This window comes from Prinia subflava, chromosome 3, assembly GCF_021018805.1.
Source record: "Prinia subflava isolate CZ2003 ecotype Zambia chromosome 3, Cam_Psub_1.2, whole genome shotgun sequence".
Classification (NCBI taxonomy): domain Eukaryota; kingdom Metazoa; phylum Chordata; class Aves; order Passeriformes; family Cisticolidae; genus Prinia; species Prinia subflava.
In genome coordinates, this window is record NC_086249.1 from 45,007,673 (window position 1) to 45,031,312 (window position 23,640).

General features: G+C 38.2%; 1 protein-coding gene across 1 annotated transcript in view; it reads right to left on the minus strand.

Annotated features, from left to right (window-relative positions):
- RB1 (RB transcriptional corepressor 1) overlaps positions 1-23,640 on the minus strand; it is a 70,125-nt gene that overhangs the window by 44,346 nt on the left and 2,139 nt on the right. The window contains exons 3-13 of the mRNA XM_063392098.1: positions 15,462-15,574; positions 13,380-13,514; positions 12,431-12,469; positions 11,543-11,610; positions 9,932-10,042; positions 8,057-8,205; positions 7,263-7,340; positions 3,545-3,654; positions 2,603-2,680; positions 1,229-1,316; positions 657-773 (exon numbers count right to left, since the gene is read on the minus strand). Of these exons, the coding sequence (XP_063248168.1) occupies positions 657-773; positions 1,229-1,316; positions 2,603-2,680; positions 3,545-3,654; positions 7,263-7,340; positions 8,057-8,205; positions 9,932-10,042; positions 11,543-11,610; positions 12,431-12,469; positions 13,380-13,514; positions 15,462-15,574 (1,086 nt within the window). The remainder of the gene's footprint in view (positions 1-656; positions 774-1,228; positions 1,317-2,602; positions 2,681-3,544; positions 3,655-7,262; positions 7,341-8,056; positions 8,206-9,931; positions 10,043-11,542; positions 11,611-12,430; positions 12,470-13,379; positions 13,515-15,461; positions 15,575-23,640) is intronic.

Sequence of the window (23,640 nt, forward strand, 5' to 3'; positions counted from 1 at the left end):
TAGTTTTGATAGAATACAACAGGCAGATTCTCATGTTTTAACAATCCAGAACATTCCAGTTTTTGACAGAGCCACTATAAGCAAGTTACTGTCCCCAGTCCCACTGGTTAATAACACTGGAGAGGCCTCAAGGGCTGCTAAGGTGTGTGACTACCCCAGCCACGTGAAGATTTAACCAAGTGCAACAACATGAGTTGTGTTCACACTGATTCACAGCTAACAGGATAAAAAGCAGGGCTGACAGACAGGAAGGAGACTGTCGAGTACAAACTTGGTTGGATTTATTTTCCAAAATCCTTGTTGAAAGCACAGCTGCTCTCCTGACTTTATAAGGAAGTGAGTCACCTCTGGCAGTTTAGGCCAAGTTAGCCTAATGAATGTAAATATATGTTTCGCTTAATGTATTTTGCCTCCCCAAAAATTCCAATTCTTTGGTAAAGTATTTCCAACATACTTCCACCCAATTCCTATTGCTCCTTACATATTAAGAGAAATTTCTTAAATGCCATCTTTACAGTTCTTCCTCAATTTGAAAAGCATACTGTTACTTTTTACCATTATTGATCTATATTGAATGTGGACAGTCAGCAAGTCAGGTCTCAAACCAGCTAGTGCTAACAGAGCTCAAGTGAGTGATATTCAATCCAAATACTTACCTGTGAACCAATTTCAGCCCATCCCTGTCCAACTGCTTCAGCAAATTTCTTCTGGAAGATGTGGTCAAAACTTTCCACTCTTTTCAGGATGCTATCCTTAGGGTTCACTGTGCAATTCTAAAAAATTACAGGAAGCAAATCAGGGGAAGGAAAGCCAAAGAAAAGACATTTTACTTCAAAAATATTTCAATCATTTAAATGATTAAAAGTCCTGCTTCCATTTGTAATATCTCTCAATAAGGTCATGAGCATAAATAAAAATGGAGTATTTAAAAGAGTGCTGTACATATTTTTCTCTTGTTTCTTTCCCTTTTATACTCCCTTTCTTTTCCATTCAATACATACATAAAGGAATCTTTAAATGTAGCTCAGTAACTAAAGTATTTAAGCACTTAAAAGGTTCCAGTACACAACAGTTTGAGAGAAGTGCTTTCTAAAGTGAGTGATTACATTTAAATCAACTCATTATAAATGTACTTTTTGAAAAACATGCACATCAGATCTACAGGTGTATATTTTGCTTGAGTGGTAATTCCAGGAATCCTACACAAATCTTCTTCGTAGTCACTTACATTGAAGTACATGATGAGAGTATCTGATGGTTTATCAGTGGCTGAGTTTAAAATCATAATCAACTGCTGAATGTTATTCATTGCCGCTCTGGAGGAACACAATAAAATGCACAATAAGCATTAAGGTTGGCTTGACAGTTTCCAGAAACTGAACAGCAAATCCACACACAAAAAGATTATGATTTCAGTTCTCACTCCAGTTATCAAACAAACTGGGAAGATCTACTGCACTGTGCTAATTACTATGAATTCTAACAATGAAATTTATCTAATTATTTACACATGGATTGTGATAATTTTAATAACCAAAAGAATGTCTTAACACCTAAGAAACAGTTTGATTCTTCTATGGTATTGCTACTTCCTGAATTCTTCATTGAGGTTTTTGGTTTTAAGTAGAATTTTGTGTGTTTGTCTGTTTTAAATTTCTGCATCATTTAACCTCAATTTGGTTCATATCACCAGTCAAGTAAGTGCAAACCCAACAAAAATGTGCTCAATCATTGCAACTACAGCAGTAAGATACATTTGTATTTAATCTACTTTTTACAAAGTGTTGGTAAAAATCACTTCTGCCCCAATTCTGCTAATGATAAGGAAAAGCATAAGGACTCTGGAAAAATCTAAACTGAAAACATACAGCCCATTCTCATTATGCTCATAATTAGTACTTACACCCTTTTCATACTAATTTTGGCATAGATGACCAGATACAAGTCCACTGATAAAAATTATTAGATTCTCTCCAGTTTCAGGGGGCTTTAAAGCAGATTCTATGAATCTAGGTTCAGAAATGCGACACTGTAAGGTAATTCAAAGGAATAAGCATGGTGTTTTCAGCATATACTATACAGGGTTCTGTTTAATCAGGGAGAGATAAGGATACACTTTCCACTCTAAGCTGGTGATCAAACCTTTGCTGCCATCTACTGACAGTTCTGTAGCTTCATGAAAAACAGTTACTACAGCCCCAAATCAGGGCTGGTGAATAGGCCTTCACTTAAATAGCATCAGTTTCGGAAAAATCAGAGCAAAGCCCAAGTGTGGATGGAGAGAAACTAAATATCACTAGACTTCCCCACAAGATCAAAGTTGGTTTAGCACATTTCAAATTTTTAGCAATGCAGAAATTTTGTACTCTTGGACTTCCTTAGTGTCAAGAACTTTAAGGAAGCATCTTTGCTATTGTTAGAGGGCTTTATATCTACTATAAATAAAAAAGTATCAGTAATCAGAAGTACAGTATAATTTACGGAAAAAGCTCAACAAAACCAAGGCCACAGTCCCTTAAAAATTAAAAAAATATTTCTTTAAAGATCCATATTTCTAGCTACAATATTAAACAAAAAAACACATTCAAGAGAAAACTCATACCGAACAGGAGTCTGTGGAAGTATAATATTGATTTCCTCATCTGGATTGTTTTTTAGTGGTGTCCTCTCCAACTGTGAGCTACAGAAATGGAAAACAAATTTATGAAAGACTAATGCAATTCAAAAGACAATGTTTTCTATAAAGACATATTAATCTGAAGAGAAAAATGTGTAACAGATTTTTAGAAGATCTAGATGGCAAATTACTGCAGTTGTTTAAATTTCCAAGTAGATCTGCTTTGAGCAGGATGTTGGACTAGACAACCTCTGAAGTTTCCTTCCAATCTTTTTTGTTTCCTAGAAGTCTGTTTACAAACAGCTTGACTGATATGTAGAGATGGTATTAGTTGCATTTCAATCCAATTTTAAATTAGTGTATTTTCATGGCATAGATAAATTCAGACTCGCAAGGTAAGCCCACGATTAATTATAGAGATGTTGAATTGTCAGAAAATGCTAGCATGTAAGTGTAGAACTGAGAAAAAAAAAATAAAATCAAACAATCATAGAATAGTTTGGGTTGGAAGGGACCTTTGAAGGCCATCTAATCCAATCCACTCTCAATGACCAGGGACATCTTCAACTAAATGGGGGTCCTCAGATCCCTGTCCAGACTAACCTTGAAAGTTTCCAAGGATGGGGCATCCACCATCCAAACCATTCAGTGCCAGCTGGCTCGGAGCCATAACACCACCTCTGGCACATCTAATCAGCTAGCAAGACATGGCTCCTCCTCATGATTCCCCAGCTCTCCCTGCATGACAGGGCCTTGCACAGAGTAAGTGATGATATAAAGCAAGGCTGGTGATGCCAGAAATGCCTTAGGTGAACTACAAAGCTAGTAGGTCAACAGGAGAGAGATACCTCCATTTATAACACGAGGGGGCAGAGAGCAACTCAAGTTCACATTATTTCAGAATGAAAGCAGTAAGTGGAACATTACCACGCCATGACGTCAGGCTGCAGGGTCTCGTCGTGATTCAGAAACAGCCTCGCGTCTATATCTTTGTTTTTGAGATAGAGCTCGTCATACTGCTTCAAGATAACTTCAACCTCAAAAAGACATTGAAAAAATGCCAAATTTATTTTACAGGAACAAGCTTGACCATCTACTGAACAACATCAGTTATTCCTACTTCATGATTACAATGCTGAAGTGCTAAAAGAATGACCTTGGAGCTCACAAAGTTACCTCTTATACAACAGCTGAAACACACCCAGAGGAAAATTACTGTTTATGAGAGAAAACAATCCAAGACTGCAAGAATTTTTTTATGAAATGTAGGTCTTGACACTATAAAAATAGCTAGATTAGGAAACAGACCTGCAAATCAAACTAACATTTCCACGTTTTTAAATCTTTCCTCCCAGAAAAAGGGGGTCTCCAAGAGCAGTAAGTGTAAAATGCTGTTTCTCGAACAGCTGTTGGGCAATTAGCTCAGTCCCTGCCTTTGCTGGTTTGGACAACAAGGCCTAAACTCAATCCTTCTTTTTTCTCAGTAGGAGTTTCTTCATTTTATATTAATATATTTGCACTGGAGTAGTTCTTAAGAGACATACCTATTGCTGCAAAAATAGACTTGTTATTTCATACCTGCACTGTAGTTTTTTTAGTAAGTGTTAAAAGTTTCTTAATTGACTAAATCCCAGATTGATATGACTTTGCATGGAAAAGTTGATTGGATTTTTTTTTTAATTTTTTAATTACTTCTTTTTATTTTTACTCCGAGTGACTAACATTAACTGGATGTCTGCAATTATTTTATCTGGCCCTCCAAATATGCTGCTGTGCTCATGCAGAAGTAGGCAGTCACCTCGATTATCAGGTCCCTGAGCCCTTAAACTTATTAAATGATGCTGTGCTCTGGCAAATTCCTGCTAGAAAAACAGGCAACAATGCATATGAACCCAAATTAGTCCCCTCTCAGTCTCAAGAGAGAAAGCTGCAAATACCTCCCACACAGCTTTGCTCCTTACCCTCTTCTTTACCTTTGCCAAATGGATTTGCTCCAAACTCATCTCACAATTAAAACTTTGAGATTAGGTCTGTTAAACCAAAGACTGTATTTCAATTCTCATCATCACTATTCTTTTTATTTAAAAACTTAATTATATTTACATTATTTGTTATCTTCTTAATGGCTCATGTGCTCTTTTCATCTAAAATATTTCATCATTTCATAAATTTCTAAAAAATCCAGCAGCTCTCAGACAAGATGGCTGTACTGGGCTAACTTGGAAGAAACCTTCAGTCAAAAATAAGAGTTCTGTATCCATCTATTCATCGGTGCATAAAGCCTGACCAGCAAACACATGGGAAAGACAAGCAAAATACCAACATTAAGCCTCAAAAGCTTTTCTTGCTTTGAAAGGAACTTTGAATTTTTCAAAAGCTCAGTGGTTTTTTATGAAAGTCAATTTAAATGTACCACATCACTAGCTATTGTACTGATGATCTCATCCATGATTATTGGTTAGTTGATTACATGTACGAACCGACTGCCTCTGAAATACAGCTCTAACTTTCTGCTCTGGCACTCAAGATTAAGGAGCAAAGATCATGTAACTAGATTTTTCTTCAGATGCATCATTTTGTAAAATGTTCACCAGCAAGTCTTATGCTATTTATTTTGATATTGTGCTTAAGTTGAGCAGCCTTGGATGAAAACCCTCTGATTTGAGAATAAGCTGTATAATGACCTTTGCCTCAAAGTTCATATAGGGTTTCCCAACTACACATATACACATAAATTAAAAACTCTAAACAGCCTACTGATAACCTGAAATTAATTTAGGAAGACATTAAGATATTCAATGAGTTCTGTACTTTGTTCCCCACCCAACATCCTATGACTCTGAAGAGACGATACACTTGGTTGAACCCTGCAGACTCATTGCTCTGATCAGCTTCAGAGCTGCCTATTTTCAGGTTACCACATCTATTGGTGACACACAGCTAAACTTACACTTTTAAGAATGATGAATGTAAACACACTGCAAGAAGTTACCTATTAAAATGCACTCTGGATGCAATTGCACAGAGGCAGAGTCTGCTGCATCCAGGCAACAGCTCAGCAAGATGAAAATAATTCTGCACAGACACAACAGTCCAAACTCTGCCAAGTTGTGAAACTGAGACTAATCTTCTGGATATCTTTCCAACAAAACTACAATAACATGTATCATTTATATTTAAATTAAGGTGTGTAATTTAAGACTTTAAGCATTTATAGAGTGACTTCAGAGACCTAATATTGTAATAGCTGTATTTTAGATGAATGGCCTTACCAAGGTCATAGATATGCAACTTGTATGTTTTGCTTTGAGCAAAAGCTTTTTGCTTTGAGCAAAGCTTGGTTTAGCCTCAGGAGATTCATTTATTAGATTCAAAAGTATAAGCAAAATATACTTTATGAATACTGGAGTCCTTGCTAACCCACATTCCTGAAAAACACTTCATTTTGCCAGATGATTTTAGAAGAACCTACTAGAACTCCATCAATAGGTAAAGGGCATCTTAAGCAATTTGGCATGAAGTAAAACACAGTTGTTGAACTGTCTGTATTGGGTTTGCTTGGGAAGGTTTTGGTAGCTGGGGGGGCTACAGGGGTGGCTTCTGTGAGACTCTGCCAGAAGCTGTGCCCATGTCCAACAGAGCCAATGCCAGCTGGCTACAGAATCCTCTCTTTTGGTCAAGGCTAGGCCAATCAGGAATTATAGTAATGCCTCTGTGATATCACATTTAAGAAGGGCAAAGTTACTACACAGAAGCAACTGCTGTCTGAGAAAAGAGGTGTGAGAGTATGTGAGAGGAGGAACCCTGCAGACACCAAGGTCAGTGCAGGAGGGGCAGGAGGTGCTCCAGGCACCAGAGCTGGGATTCCCCTGCAGCCCCTGGTGCAGCCCATGGGGAGGCAGCTGTGCCCCTGTGGCCTGTGGGTGTCCATGGGGATGCAGAGATCCATCTCAGCCTGTGGAAGAGGTGGATGCATGAGAGGGGGCTCTGACCCCGTGGGAGGCCCATGCTGGAGCAGGGTCCTGGCAGGGACCTGCAGACCCATGGAGAGGGAGCCAGCACTGGAGCAGGTTTCCTTGTTGGACTTGTGACCCTGGAGGGACCCACACTGGAACAGGCTGTGCCTGAAGGACTTCACCCCAGGCGAGAGTGACCTGTGTTGGAGCAGTTCATGGAGAACTGTTGCCTGTGGAATGGATTCATGTTGGAGAAGTTCATGGAAGATGTTCTCCTGTAGGAAGGACCCCTCCACTGCAGCAGGGGAAGGACTCCCACTCCCTGTGCAGTGACAGGAATATATCATAATCTGACTCCCCATCTCCTGGCACTGGTGATGGGAAGGAGGTAGAGCCTGGGAAGGAGGGAGGGGTGGGGGGGAAGGTGTTTTCAACATTTATTTTACTTCTCATTATCCTGCTCTGATTTTATTGGCAATAAATCCATTAACCTCCCTAAGTTCAGCCTGTTTTGCCAGTGACGGTATTTGGTGAGCAATCTCTCTCCCATCCTTTTCTAAACTCATGAACCTTTTGTTACATCTTCTCTTCCCATCCAGCTGCAGAGAGGAGTAAAAGAGCAGCTTTGGTGGGTGCCTGGCACCCAGTCAGGGTCTGCCCACCACAATGTCTTAAATTCCTCCACTTACCTCTGGTAGTCCATTTGAAGCTACAATACCAGCAGAATTCAAAAAAGGAATGAAGCTTGTGAAATATACATTTTTGACCTAAAAACCAGAAAAAATGTAGAATTAGCAAGGTAGTGTCAGCCATGCATACACTGCTTTTGCATCTTTACATCGAGAAACTGAGACATTTCTGTAATGCACTGTGGTTTGTTTTCAATAAAGAAAGAACAAAACTTGTTATATATCCAAAACACAGTGATATGTAAGCATGTAAATGCTCTGCTGGAATACTAAGTGATTAAACTGGAAAAGAACTGCACTTTTCCAGCCCTCTGACATTTCTGCTTCCATCATCCATCTGGATATTCAAAAATCAGTCCTTTTTACACAGAAATAGATTTAACAGCAGAGAAAAAGGCAAATGGTGTCTTTTAAGATCTCCCACAGAAGCAATGGGCTTTTTGCATACATTTTCTCATCATGGATGCAGCTGTGAAACCCATCAGAGCAGCCCTGCATCCATATGCTACATGCTGTGATCAGCCTGTAACTTCATATTGTATTCTTCACAATTCAGTTACCCTGGCAAAATTATCACCCATACCAAAGGGCTTATTTTGGGTGGGTTTTGTTTGTTTAACTACTGACTAGAGAAATCATAGAATGGTAAAGCACTTTCAATACTGAAGGTAACTACTTGACAGAAGAGTTAAGCTGGCACAAATCATGACATTTCAAAAGACCATTTAAATAAATACATATTCCAGGTGGAGTGTAGCAGCAAGATCTATCAGACTTTAAAGTGCAGGCATTACCTCATCTAAATTACAATCATGCTCTTTACAGAGGATTTCGATAATTTTTGTGTCGGTATCAAGCTGCTTTGCAGTACGTGAGCTCCTGCTCTGACCTCTTCTTGGAGTGCGAGCTGAGCCATTTACAGTCCCTGCAGACACAGAAGACTCTGGAAAGAAATTCAGAACCATCACAAGGTTAGAGCCATCTTAAGAAAAAGGAAATTTAAGTTACTAAACCTAGAAGATTCCACTTCTTATAGACTTTTTCAGGTCTTCCCCTTAAATATATTTTCTTCTTCATCTGTTCAGCTAGCTAAGAAGCCTCTGTTACAGAAAATCTCTACAAAAATGAAGTTAATTTTTAAAACTCCTGTATCAGTATTTGGATATTTTATTTTTAAGAAGCTAATCTACACAATATGTAACAGCACTTTCTTCAAGTAGCTTTAAATGACAATCTGTTTTGCAAGGCTAGGAAAGCCTCATCTTTCCACAAATGGGTAACTATCTTTTCTATTTTTACAGAAGTATAAAATGAGAAGCTGAAGGACAATACATCAATGCAGATCTTAAATGGTGGGAACCTGGAATATGGTCCTGGCGGGAATTCCTCCTTTCCCCAAGTACCTCCAGACACACAAGCAGAAACAAACAAGTCCACCTTGAACAAGGCATCAAAAAAACCTTAATACAACAAGGTAAAAATATTTCATTTTGTTAAACTCAAAGCAGACAGCTTCAATGATAGAAATGTGCAAATTATATTAATGACACATATTAACATGATTAAATATTGCTGGTTTAAACCTGTAATCAGCATGTTGTTCTCACCTGTAACTTCATTTGCATTTGACAACTGTTCCAAGAAACTCTGACAAACTACACTGCAGGGGTGGTTGCATCTTAACCCCCTCAGCCTTAGTCAGATCATAAAGCTTGACATCATTTATCACAGCACTAAGCCTCTTGGTCACGAGGCTTTGAACAATACATTGTGTTATTTCCTCAAAGAATGCATAGCTGTTTGACAGTTCACACACAGCTTCATGTCAGAAACCCAGTGCTCTGCACTTAGGACAGTGACACCCATATCTGCAATTCAGTCTCAAGTGGCATCATTTTTTTTTTCAAGATATGATGCACAGAACCAAACTGTTTCTAAAAATGAGCTCCTACTCTGCACTGTTTCACTATGAAAAAATAAATCAGTGTAAACACAGAATTCAAACCCAGGTAGTTTCAATTTAGTGGATTTTGAAAAGGATCTGGTTTATAACAACTGAAACAAGCAGCAGCATATGTCTGTGCTACTCGGAAGGACAAACTTATTAAAATAGTACTGGAGGAAAGCAGGCATCTGCTTGTTCTAAGTCCATCCTTTTCCCCTTTTATTCACATTCACATTAGAATAAGAGAAGAGTTATTTGTTCTTATCGGCAATAAGTAATCACTACGTCAGATAAATATCCTCCAAAACATAAAATTTAAAGAAAATAGTAGTGAATACCTTATCTATTCTATGACATTAGAACCTAGGTGGATGTTCAATTACCAAAGAAAGACATAAAGCAAATAGATTTAGGCTAAATATTCTACAGTTGCATCTTAACCCACTAGATGACAAACTAATTAGTAAAAAAAATGTGAATCACATCCTGTGGCTCCAAATATTTCAGTATATTAATTCCATAACTTGCTAAAGAAAATAGTTAACTCAAATAGAATTCTACCACATTCAGGTAATTGAATTCAAGTTGACTATCATCTAAATTGAACTAAACCAAAAATATTTAATAAGGTTAAGAAGTTTTGTTATGTTAATTATGTACATTAGCATGACTAATAGAAATTTAATGCATTTACTTTCTACTTTAACGAACAAAAACTTCTTACTGTATGGTTCCTTGAGCATAGCAGGAGGTGACAGTTTGATAAAATAATCTAAGACACAGAGCAACAACTGGAAAGAAATCACCAGGTCATCTTCCACTTGCAACACTTTACCTGCAAATATTTAAAAGGGTAAAGAAAACCTTTTTAAGAATGTTTGACCTAATTTTATAAGTCATCTTCAAAAACAAAGCTTTTGAAGTTCATGTAGCAAAACATCCACTAGATTTCAGAAAGCATCATACAGGATGCCAGTGTTCTTTAAAGGCTATTGATTTTACAACTCATGGTGCTTCAGTTCACGGCTTTAGAGACAGCATACACCCAAATAAAATTTCTGTGTACCAAATCCTACCCTCAGTGCTCAGACCTGATTTCTTTTTCTTTTAACTGCAAAGGAATAACCTCTTACTTCTGTGTAATTCCTCCCTGCTTCCTTTTCTGCAGTCTAATGCAAGGTTTTTCAAAGCTGCTAAGTATTCAGAAAGCAGGAGCTGCTAGTATACAGTGAAGAGAAATTCAACACATGGTATCACACTGTAGGCTCAGCATGTCAAGTTTTTATGACATTACTTAAAAGTCACACAAGTAACAGCATGAAAAGCACTTTTAGAGCTGCATTACTGCAGTTTTTCCCAAATTATGAATCATATGCCAGAGAAGATCTACAGGCCCATCTCAAGACAGCGTGCATTGCCACGAAAAATGTAGGAAGTTGACAGTGATTTTGAACAGCTACAGGTCCACCTGTGCTCTACTGACACGTGCAAATTTTGTATTTATTTTCTATCAGAAGTAACAAGCATCATCCGGGCTGTTCCAAAGCGCCAACTATTTTCTAGTAAACTTTAGCTTTCTTTTTTCTCAAGAAAAGGCAGGCTAAAAATCCTTTTGTGGGTTTCGCTTTATGCTTACACTTGGAGAATTCTAGTGATAAAGCTCCACAAAACTCAGCTGATGCAAGCCTGATTTTGATATCAGAGATGCATACACTTCACTGATAACACACACCTGCAGTAAGCAGCATTTGAGATACATGATTCATTCCTTTTAGCAGGAGTACAGTGAGACAGGAACTCCATGAATTACTATATTATAAATATTTCATCACTCAACATTAAATGTAACTTACACCTTTTCAAGAAAGATTTGCAGCACTCAAAGGACATGCTTTCAGGGACTTACTATAATACCTTATTATTAAGTTTGTTTTATTAAATTATATATATTTATAACATATATAAGCTTATTTTTTAAATATGCCAGTTTTTAAGGTAATTATCCATTATTAAAATGCTGGCAGACTACAAAGCACCTCAGAATAGACTTAAATACAGAATAGCAATGTTTAAAGTAAAAGAAAAAAAATCATAGACATTTTAGAAAGCTTAAATATATATGTTCACATACAGAAAGTGTATCAGTGAGAAAAACAGCCAAATTGTATATAAAGAAGTATTACTGACTAGTTACAAAAGCTAGGCAATCAAAACATTCTGGGTCTGTACAATACTTATTTGTAATAAGGATACTAGTCTCATGTTGGACATGTAAAACAAACAAATTCACTTCAAAAATACTCATCAAAATTACTGTGTTTTAACCAAAACTCACCTTTTGCCAGCAAAAAAGTAATCCAGTAATTTTTTAGGACTAATACAGAACTGAGTTCAGCAGAAATCCTGCAGGGAAACAAAAATACTTTGCATTGATAGCTCTGTAGCAATTTAAACTACAGTGTTTGAAAACATGCTTCAGTCTATAGAACTATTTAACAACATGCAACATTTCCCATAGAGTTAAGTTTACTAAAGATCACATTCCACTCCCTCTGTAATTGTGACTACACATTTGAAAAACTGAAGTCCCTGTAAAGCCATTCAAGAATCAGGAAATATCTGTATCGTCCTTGGAAAAGAAAGTGAATGCAGACAATTCACTGAACTGCTCTGAGCTGTCCTCTCTTGTCCTTTGACTAATGCCCTACTCTCCACCACAGCATGAACTCAAGCTCATTTGGGAGTTGCTAAGGCATCTTGGAGTACACTCATTTGTTGCTGTGATTAGGAAGCTCACTCTCCATCCAAATGTTCAATTCCAACATGCCAAGACATATGCCATGGAGGAAAGATAGATATATAAAAAAATATATAAATACAGTATTATACATATCAACTTATATATACATACACATATATACACTATATATATATAAAATATATACATATACACACAAATTTTGTGTTTATATATATTACTAAATATGTATTATACACAAGGCTTATAGATAGATCACATATATAGAAACATAGAGATACATATGTAACATATATATAATTTCTGCATCTCCCAGCATCTCATTGAAATTCAAAGTCCACACTAAATCTAAAGTAAGCACACAGCATACTAAGACTTAGGTCAGTCCTGATCAGATAAAAGATGACATGCCATCATGTTTTACATCTTATCTTGACAAACACAATTTAGGAAAATCAAACTTACTCACTACTAGGTTGTTCCAGATAAATAAGGCCACAAGTCCTAGAAAATCAAAATAAATTCTTATTTTTCAACATGCTTTTGCAAGCAAACTATGAAATATCTTGGACTTCAATGTAGTTAAAAAAATACATCAGTTCACAAAAAAATTTTCTACCTTAAAAAAAAAAAAAGCTGACTCAAAGAACAGATTAACAACAGATATACTATAGCCCTGCCAAGCCTGAAATAATGTTGTTATTTGCATATTTGGGTCAAAGCTTAGACAGCAAAACAATTTTAACTCGGTATAATAAAATTACTTTCTTCCAGAAAGACAAGATTTGTACATAATCGTTACTCAGTGTTTTGTACAACACAGCAAAATGTGCTGCAGCTGCACAAAACACGCTGTAAAAGGGCATTTTAAAATCTTTAGTATTTCTCTGGTGTCATTGCAAGACTTGGTGTAATGCTGTCTCCCAATTATTCTAGATACATACCATTTCAAGAAAAAAAAAATCAGTTAATGCAAAAACAAACTAGGATATATATGCCTTTACTCTATAAACTACCAAAGGGTCATCTCCTACCCCTTTCAAAGGTTATTTAAGAGATATTTGAGAGTCTTTTGTGATTCAGAAGGCAAAATGTTAAATAAAAAAAATTATTTAGATAGTAAACCAATCCTGTTTATATCTGTAAAATGTTTCAAGTGAGTAGCAATCACTTGTCATGCTACCCTTACTACTGTTTGTTCTGCAACAAGGGGGTTGTTTAACACAGCGTTGTGATAGTTATGGAGTAAAATGTAAGAGGTGTTTATGTAATGCACATAAACAGCTCAGTTTCACTGTTCTGCAAACATTAGCACAAACAGTTTAAATGGGCTCCTATAACAGAAAGTTTGAAGAATTCAAATACTTAAATCTTGCCAGACAAATCAATTTCAAAATGAAAAAGCATACACTACCTTTCAAACTTGTGGTATAGTGCAAATAATACATCATATTTCTTTTTCAGCCTTGATACAGTGCTATCAACTTTAGTGCTTACAGTATCCATGTTAACATCCATCTCTTTCAGAAACTGAAAAAATGTGCATACACTGAAAAAGGAAAAAAAAAGATGACACATTATCATAACTCGTGAAAACAAGTATTCTGAAATAGCTCTTAAAAAAAGAGAAAATAAAAACACATCTCCATGAAAACCCCTTGCCTAACTTCACAAGACTCCAGCATGTTCTTACTACTATTACCAGTGACTGAATCCTTGCTTTGGGAAATGTTATTTGTTTACCCTGAGCCCCACCTTTACATTTTCCAGAGGCAGGAATAAGGTTCAACCTAGCAGCAGAGGTATCTCACGATACAGGCTCTACTACAGAAGGAGAATTTTCTTGCCGAGCATAGATATTATCTGTGGAAGCCAGAATTTGCTAACTAGACACACCTTTGTTCTTGCACTGCCAGTAATACCACAAATACCCAACACACACCTCTCAGCTCTCCTGTTCTACTTTAGAAACACTCCTACTACTCTGAGAACATGAACCTTGGCTCCATCCATGCTAAAGAAAAACCTAGGAATGAAAACTGAGATGAATGTGTTGAATTATATAGAATTTCAAGTCTTTCAACTCGACATCTCCACCCTTTGGAAGTATTATTACACAAGGGATCAAAGTTCTCCCTATTCATCCATGTAGTATTATGGCCATCAAGGAAGCATTTTGTTATGTGCATAACTAACATGAGCACACTGCTGAAAATTAAAGAGGAGGAAGCTATCAAATATTTTCAACTATTTGAACTGTATCAAATATATTTTGATCCTTTATCAGAATATAATATTCTCAGAGACTTTTTGACCTTTGTCAGATTAAAGATACAAGATACAAAACCAGTCGGAAGCTCATTTAAGAACTCTTACCATGGATTAAAAGATCTTTCCAATATATCTGAAGGCTCTAGAGGATAAGATGACTACTAGAAATCTCTGCCACTTTGACCTTATAGCTGAGAAAAAGCCCAGGGCTAACAAGCAACTGAGTATTGCATCACAATCAGCAGAGTAACAGCTGACTCTCTGAAACCCTAAGGGAAAGTCTCTCAGTTTTCAGCACAGGTTGGTCTCTGGAACCTGGGTGGGACACGCTGAATGTCGCTGCACAAATGCAATTGGCTTTCAGTTCCAGGGCAGTCAACACTGAAGAGATTAAGGCCAAACACTGGACCTGACCCTGCTCTGGGAGATGATGCAAGGCAGAAGAGGGCATGGAGAGGTCTAACCATAACAAATGACTTCAAGGAAAGGATATTCTGGCCTGAGCCTGAGGTTATTGCCATGACTTAGCCTCCTGCCCCAGGAGCATCGAGAGGCTCTGCTCCTGTGCCTGGTTTCCACTCAAAGCACAGTGCCTAGGCAGATGCCACTAGAATTCTTTCCTTAGATGATTTTAACACAAGGTTACTGTTCTCACCTAAATTTACCTTAAAAGCAGATACTATAATTCTAACTTCTGCATTATGAACTTAATTAATATACAATATAACAGTAACACTCCCCTAGCAAAAAGAGTGTATGAAAGCCCAGTTTAGCCTGGCATTAAAATGTTTGAGAAAGAGCAGCAAGCTGGTAAACTGTTTGAAGGGTAACAACATTTTTTTCCCCACTTTTTGATTTAGCCTAAGCCTAATGCTGGGAAAAAGGTTTTATGGAAAATCATCATAGAGGGAAAGAAAGAAAGAAATATTTCAAGTGCAATATGCACCAATCTAAACTGATGAATACTTTAGGGAGAGCAAGAATGAGTGATACAACCAAAGCCAACCACAGACGAATCAAACAAGTATCACTGCTCCCTCAACTAAAATATGACAGCAAGACTTCTAGCTTACCAATACATTCAGAACTTCTATAAGTAACATTCATTGTAAAATCAGCTAGTCTGATATGCACAAAGATTCACTGTGCTTTAAAAACATTCTCTTTAAAAAATGTTGACAAGTTAATTGTTGAAATCTAAATTCACACACTTAAACTCACTTACCTTATGTTTATACTTTTCAAAAGCTCAGTGAAAGTAAATGTCACTTCATCCAGATCAATTGCTACAATAAAGATACATACTCCCCATGTTTCCTTTTTCTTTTTGTTACAAGCCTTTTTGAAAAAAAGAGAGGAAAGAGTTTTTATTAATCAATAAAAATGGGTTATGTGTGGAAGGCAGTAGTTGTCCAAACATGGTTAGAAATGGTTAAACAAAACATCCTCAAACCAACATTTGACTATGACAGCCAATTATTTGATAATGGAAAACCATTCCAGGTTTTACAATACAAGTAAAAGACCAACTCTTATTCCCACAGTACAAGATCAGTTTTACCCATACAATTTAGCAAAGCTTTAAAATACAAGCTTTGGTTCCATGGAATGTTTATGCAAAGCAGAAGACATGACTCCTTTTTTTTTTTCCTAAATTACCATATTTGACCATAACAAAACAATGAAAGTTAAGGAGTAAAAAGCCAGGCCATTAAAACATAATTGAAATCTCTGCAGTGACAGGCAATAAACACTCATAAGTGAGTACAGATGTGTCAGCCACTCATCACTGCTGAACCACAAACCCATCTCTGCTTAGCAAAGTGTGATAGTAACAAGCACTTCCAGCCATTTTCCTATGATACATCCACATGTAAGGTCTGCCTTCTGCTGCTTAGAAGGTGCAAGTTATAAGCAGTCATCCTTCATCAGAAGAAGCCAACTACAATCACAGATACTGCATCCATGTGGAGCAGAACTCCTGAGGATGGTTCACAAGCCACTCACTTGGAGCTACACAGGCATCCACCAAAACAGCAACCCAGTGGAAAACCCCTGAAGAACAAGGACATGTGGAAGCATGGGAAAAAAACCCCTTAAGCAGGTATAGCCCAAGTTTTGGAAACAAAGCTATTCTGAAGAGAGAACTAGGCATTGGTGCAGGCCAAAACTGCACAAACAGCAAACTTGTAATATACTTTTCAGTCATCCAGCATCCTTGTAAATAAAACTCCAACACCACCCAGGCCCACGGGAAAGGAGCAGGATCTGAACGCATTCTCCACAGCTCTAGGTTGGACAGGACATCTGTTGGAGGACAGAGGTGAAATGGAGCACCAGGAGCAAGTGAATGGAAACACTGCATTTCTGCTCTTCCACACTGCCCAGCTTTAGCCCACTCCCTGGCCTGCTTTTTTATCCTTTCCCTGAGTTGCAGGGGCCTGTTCACTTTAGAAAACACTCCCCAAAGGCAGTAAGAGTAAGCACCAGATCTAGCTCACTCCATCTTATGTGGTCTTCCAAGCCTGCTCCAAAACCCTCTGCACTGTCAGCATCCACTCACATATCCTTGCTTGGTCAGCAGTGTAACCATGGCCAATAATGTGCTGTGCCCATAAATGATACAATTTCACTAATACTGCCAACTTTTTTTTTTTCAATTGTTTTGTGTCTTTCTTGGGAACAGTATACATCAGGGAAGACTGGCTGGGGGCCTTCTCCAAAAAACAAAAATTTTCACTGGCTTGTGCAGTTGTTAAAAGTTATAGAACGGGTTTCAATGCAAAACTAATCAGCCACCCTCAACAACATGGTAATTGACAATTATTCAAGCCACTATTTTCTTCCTGCATTCCTATTTGAGTCTTTCTACAAATCATGACTCCTTGCACAAGAGAAAATTATTTTGAAATAAGCTATTAACAGATTGAGATACATTTGTTGATACACAAGGGGATACAAAAATTGTGAAGGCTAATGCTAGCTAGTGAACTATCAAGGATGACTACTCACACTAGCACACCCCTGCCCCTGGAGTCAGCTGACCTAGTTTAATAAATAAGTTCCTATCACTCCATGCTCCTGCAGGCTCAGACCATGATGTTGTTCTGTAAATACACCATCTTGTAGGGCAGGAGGACTGAGTGCTACCAATTGGTGAAATTGTTGCTGGTTTGTTGCCTATAGACAAGCCTAGCTTTCCTGGGCAGCCTAGCTCAACTCTGGCAGACTGAATGCTAGAAGGCCACGGGAATGGTCTATTTGATAGGAAAAATATCTGCTTTTGCAAGAATGACCTTTAAACTCCTTGTCAGTATGGTGGGGGGTAACAACTCATTTGTTTCTACCATTAAACAAGAAGGCAGTCTCAGAGGCAGCCTAGCAATCCATGAGATTGGATTAACCAGTAAGCCAAACTCCAGTACCCCACACCCATTGCTGATGGTACAAGGTGCTTTGGACACCTCCTCCTCAACACAAGATGTTGGAGGACTGCTGGCCTAACAAAAAAAAATTCAAATAGATTATGGGTTTGGGTTTTTTTTCTAGTAGCAAAGAGAAGGTGAGCAGCACCTGAGCATGCCTATCTTATAGCTGAGAGATGAAGGAGAAGAAAACATGAAAGAACACCAGACTGGGACTATTCCACCAGCTACTGCTGGTTATAACAACCAAAGACACAGGTAAACTGCAGTTTTCTCAGAAAATAAGGTATCTGCCATAGTCACGCATGAAGATTCCAATGATTTTAATCCACAGATATTGTCATGGTTTAACCCCAGCTAGCAACTAAGTACCACACAGCTGCTTGCTCACTTCCCATCCGGGCAGTGGGGAGAGTGTCAGAAACCAACCACCACAGCTTGAGAAAAGAACAGTTTAATAACTGGAACAAAATAAAATGCAGCAATAATAACAACGACATTAATAATAATTGCAGTGGAAAGGAAAGATAGAGAGAGGCATAAAACCCAACAGAAACAAGTGATGCTCAGTGGATTTGCTCACCACACACTGACCAATGCCCTGCCCAGCCCACCCCTGAGAAGCAATCAGAAACTCTCAGCAAAATTCCAGCAATTTATATAGTAGGCATGACGTTCTGTGGTATGGAATACGCTTTTGGCCAGTTCAGGATGCCTGTCCTGGCCATGCTCCCTCCAGATCTTTGTGTGCATGCCCACTGGCAGAGCCAGGGATCTTGGAAAGTCCTTGACTTCGGGCAAGTATCATTTAGCAACAACTAAAACACCAGCCTTGTCAACATTCTCATATTAAATACAAAACACAGCACTATACCAGCTACTGGGAACAAAATCAGCTTTACACCAGCTGAAACTAGAAAAAATACAAACATCATGGGGTAAGAGAAGGGAGATAAGGAGATGTCTTCCTGTCAAGTCACATTCGTAAGTACTCTCCTCTTCACACCCCTTCCCTCCCCAAGTTCACTTCTTTCCTATACAAATGAGTTAAAGTTAACTGCTGAACAAAAACCACAGCAGCATCACCCTTCCAACTATTTTGCTTTGTTTACAGCCAAAGCAGATGATTCATCTCAGATGGACTTGAATGCATGGGAATGAAATGAAGACAAATTCATAGCCAGAAATTAATTTCTGAGGGTTTTCTTCTGCACCAGTCTGACTCAAGATCTTTGTTGATACAGAATCAGTACAGAAAATGGGCAGGACAACAGCTCAACATCTGCCCTTGGCTGTCCTTCAGTTTCAGTAAGATGACTTCCAGTGACCTTAATTCAACTCATCATGAAGCAAAGTCTACCTACCAATCACTAGACTTAAGGTTATTTAACACCTAATAGTCTACATAGACTTCTTTCTCTTTTTATCATCTTTTATTTAGGATTCCAAGGAAACAATGCAGTAACTTTGGGCAACATAGGTCAGTTCTGTTGAATCAATATAGTTTTCTGTAGAAAAAGCTCTAAAATTCTTACAAAAGCTTTCAAAATATTTCTCTTTCTGGACTTAATATTATTTTTATTCAATCTGATTTTTACCAGATGACTAGTTTAAATCTAGTGAAAACAACCTGGGAGGAGTCATTGGCTTAAAATGCTCATCCAACACTTAACTATTGTAAAATGGGATTCTCGCTTCTCTTCTTTCCAGATGTGGCTGAAAGGTGTTAAAGGCACTAACAGAAATAACTTCTGTTCTGTCTCCAGAGGTTCTCCAACGCTAAACCAGTCCCAAGGAGAGGATGGTCACAGGAAGTCTCAGCTCTAGTATGCAGCTAGAGATGTTTACTCTTCTGCCAACACTGATAACAATTTTGATGACAGCCTACAGAAGTGATCCAGAAATAGAAACTTCAAATGATGTTGTGTAAAAGAAGGTCAAGGGAAATGTACACGAGAAACATGCAAACACAGATGGATATTTGAATCAAATGGGATATAGGATGTCTCACTGTAAATACCAAGCACGTGATTTTTGAAGAGGAAGATGTGGAACTTGGCTTACTAAAATAAAATCTCAGTTACTACATTCCAGTCAATACAGAGAACTAGCTTGATGGTACAAGAACACAGACATTTTTTAGGGAGAGTCCAAGGGAGGCTACAGAGATGATCAGGGGCTGGAGAGAGTTGGGGTTGTTCCGCCTGGAGAAAAGTGGCTTCAGGGAGATCTTATAGCATCTTCCAGTACCTAAAGGGGCGAAAAGAGAGCTGGAGAGGGACTTTTTACAAGGGCATGTAGTGACAGGACAAGGGGAAATGGCTTCAGACAGAAAGAGAGCAGGTTTATATCAGGTATTAGGAAGAAATTCTTTACTGTGAGGGTGGTGAGACACCAGCACAGGTTGTCCAGAGAATCTGCTGATGCCCCATCCCTGGCAGTGCTCAAGGCCACGTTGGATGGGGCTCTGAGCAACCTGGTCTAGTGGAAGGTGTCCCTGCCCATGGTAAGGGGGTTGGAATGAGATGACTTTTAAAGGTAACCTCCAACCCAAACCATTCTGATTCCACATGCTTATGCTTATCATGGGTGGAAGGTGACTGGAGAATAGACTCAAGAAGCTCTTACAATAGAAAACTGTTCAGAATAAAAACCTGCAGGAAAAAACAAAACTGTGACCATTATAACCCCTGTCTACCTAAGTTCTGTGTAAAGACAGATCCTCCATTTTTCAGCAATACCAGTTTTAAATTTTCTATTGAACATTGTCTGGGATGGAAGATTCTTATTAGCTCTCAACAGATGAGATCAAATTGAAATATTATACTAGCTAAAAGTAATGAAGTCAATGGAAAGTATTGAACTAGTAAAAACAGTTCATCTGATATGCAAAGTTCCCATTACACTTTTAGATGTAGCAAGATTGGAGGGGTCGTCAATCTCTCTCCAGAAGATGAGTAAAAAAAGAAACTCTACACCAGTTGCCTGAGCTTTTAAAGTGCAAAGGCACACACAGGCAATGCATCTGCTGCTAAGATACTGAATATCATCAGCAAGAGGCCATGGTGATGTTTTGTTTGTTTTGGGACTTTCAATGGCTTTTCTTTTTTTAATAACAGAGGACCCTAAAATATCTGTGATTTTCCTCATCCATCCAAAGCTTCAATGGATTCAGGTTCAGTTCAGCTACAGTTCTATAAATCAGACACAAAGTCTAGGCAGAAAATACTTTATTAGCTCATACGTGTTTCATGCTTTTGCCAAAAGCAAGAGGCCTCTCTGTCTTTTAACGTGAGGATGAGGTGGCTAACGAATTAAAATATTCTCTTTTTAATAAGAAACCACAACTGAAAGGAGCTGATTTATTTTAAATGTGAAATTTTATGGACCGGGGACACTTGGCCTGCTGAACATGAACTCCTTGTTCTATACAGACCAACCTTCCATATTTATGTCTTCTTTATTTCATTACTCAACTTAAGCTACAGTTTACTTGTATATTTTCTTCACTAAGAAAGCAGTTCAACTCCTGCACAAATGAAATGCTCTGCAGCATCTGTGTACCAGTGTAAGTCACCAGCTGGGGAGAAATTCAGGATGTCAGATAAGTAACTAGAGACAAGAAAAAATGCCAAAAACATCTACATATGCTAGAGACTTTCTGAGGGAAAAGAAAAGGCAGCAGTAATAAATTTCTCTCGAGGCACAGAACTGGCTGGTACAGAATTTTATACCATTGGCTTGAATTACCACAGAAACAAATTAGTACAGTACTTGGGGGTAAAAATACATGGGCAAATAAAGCTAAACTAGGAAAACCTAACTGTGCAGACTGCAGATCTTTCAACATGACAATTTTTTAATAGCAGGTTAGACAAATACTTGATAAAAACGGCTCAGGAATTCCTGAGTCTGAACAGCTGAGCTGTAGCAGAACAGTGAGCCACATTTCCCAAACAGTGCTATGAACAGCCAACAAAAAAATGGAGCTCCTACCCACACACCACATATTTCAGCCAACTAAGCCGATGAGCTTGAGGCATACCAGACCCTACGCCTTAAGGTCCTTGGCAGGCTCCAAATTCTATCAGTTTCCTAAACCACTTCAATTTTCTTTGGAGAAGTTTGGTTCCAATTTAGTCACCATAACATCTGTTCCTCACACAGGTCTTTACAAAATATTCAGCAACAAATTGCTCAAGCTTTTTTTCCTGCTTATATCACCCCATATTCTACTTCAGATTCTCATTTTGTTGTTCTCAACCAAAACAAACAGTAGCAAAATATAACAAATGCCCTGAGCTTTTTCATAGTCATATTAGTATGGCTTCCTGGAGTACTTCTAAAATCCCTTACACAAACAATCACATGCTGCTCACCAAAGAACATTAGCAATTCCACTAAATCTATCCATTCCATCTAGAATTTACAAGCACTATTGGTTCGTAATATTTCAGGAGAGTTACAAAAATTTAAGAGTACAAGAGGAGCAAGGATCAGAGCCAATGTCAAGCCAACAACAATCAGTGTGTAAAAGTTTTGAAACTAAGACTGTAAAAACTACAACTATAAATGATTCTGTTTATCCAGGTAGCTTGGTTTGATAAAGAAATGATAGAATAAAAATATTTGTATGACATCAATGAAAAGCTGTTGTTTAGATAAACCCTTCCATGTTCACTATAAGCTTGTGTGAGAGTTCACCAGATATCAAACTAATCTAAAAAGAAACATCCTTCTGATTACACATCAGACACCTTCCTTTACCCCACACACCAAGTAGGCTGATTCAGCAGTTGGGGTTCTAAGAGATTTTTGAGTTACCATTTTATTGTAGAAGAATGTCATCAAACTTGGCTGTCACAGAGGAAACCTTTAATGTTCTCCCACTATGAAGGAAAACACCATCATATTTAACACACAGCTTTTGAACAATCCCTCTCTGCAGATCTAGTCTTTACAACTACAGGTCAGCTACATTTTCCAGAAAAGTTACCATCTCTCTTGTCACCTTTCTCCTCCTCCACACAAAGAGGTTCAGCTGTTTCAAGGACTCACAGCCCAACTGCAATACAGTGCAGCTGTATGTCCTTGACTCACTGCTGTAGAACAGATAACTGGAGAGCACTGCAAGGAAAGCTACACTGCACAGAAAGAAAGCGCAAGATAAGAAAGCTGAAATTTCAAAGTATCATCACTAATAGCTCAAATGCTCAAAAGAAAAAATATCAGTGTGGAAAGGTGTGACATCCTGAAGGGAAAAAAAAGCAGTGGCTCCAGTAAGCATTGGCATTCATTCAGGGAGCAGCAGATAAGTTCTCTCCTCCTGGAGAGTAAAGTGTCTCACTGAAGCACAGGCTCATTTAGGCTGGTAGGTCACTACATTCTAGCATTTTTTTGTGTATATGCCTGCCAAAAATAATTGATCTATGCTCTTGAGCCACATGTACCTGGTTTGCAGTCTCTACACATGCACGTCAAGCGACTCAAAAAGGACAGTACTACAAGATGTTTTCATTTCAAGTCACTACATATTCACTGAGCAAGGATACAGCAGATGTTCAGAATACATCCAAACCCACATCTGCACTTTGAGTATCTGCCAGTTACCACACAACCTAAAGTCTGGGCCATGCTGCTTCCTAGTTACCACTACAAGCGCCCTTCATATCCTCAGAGATTTGGCAGGCACAATTCCAATATCAACCACAAAAAACAAGGCCAGTGAGCCAAGAAAGGCAAGGTTCCAGGTCTTTGTAAATGGCTTGAGAGGGAGATTCCTAGATGCCACCTCTATTTCCATCAGCAGCCTTATGATTTAAGCTTCCTCAAAGCGAAACCAACTACATTGCTAAACAGAAGTGTCCTGCTAAGTATTTGTCTCAACTGGTGGCCTGCTGTTTAACTCTTTGCTTGAGAACAGAAAGCTGCTACACAGCTTCTGCTCCAGCTCAGAATTGAACAGGTTACCACTGAACC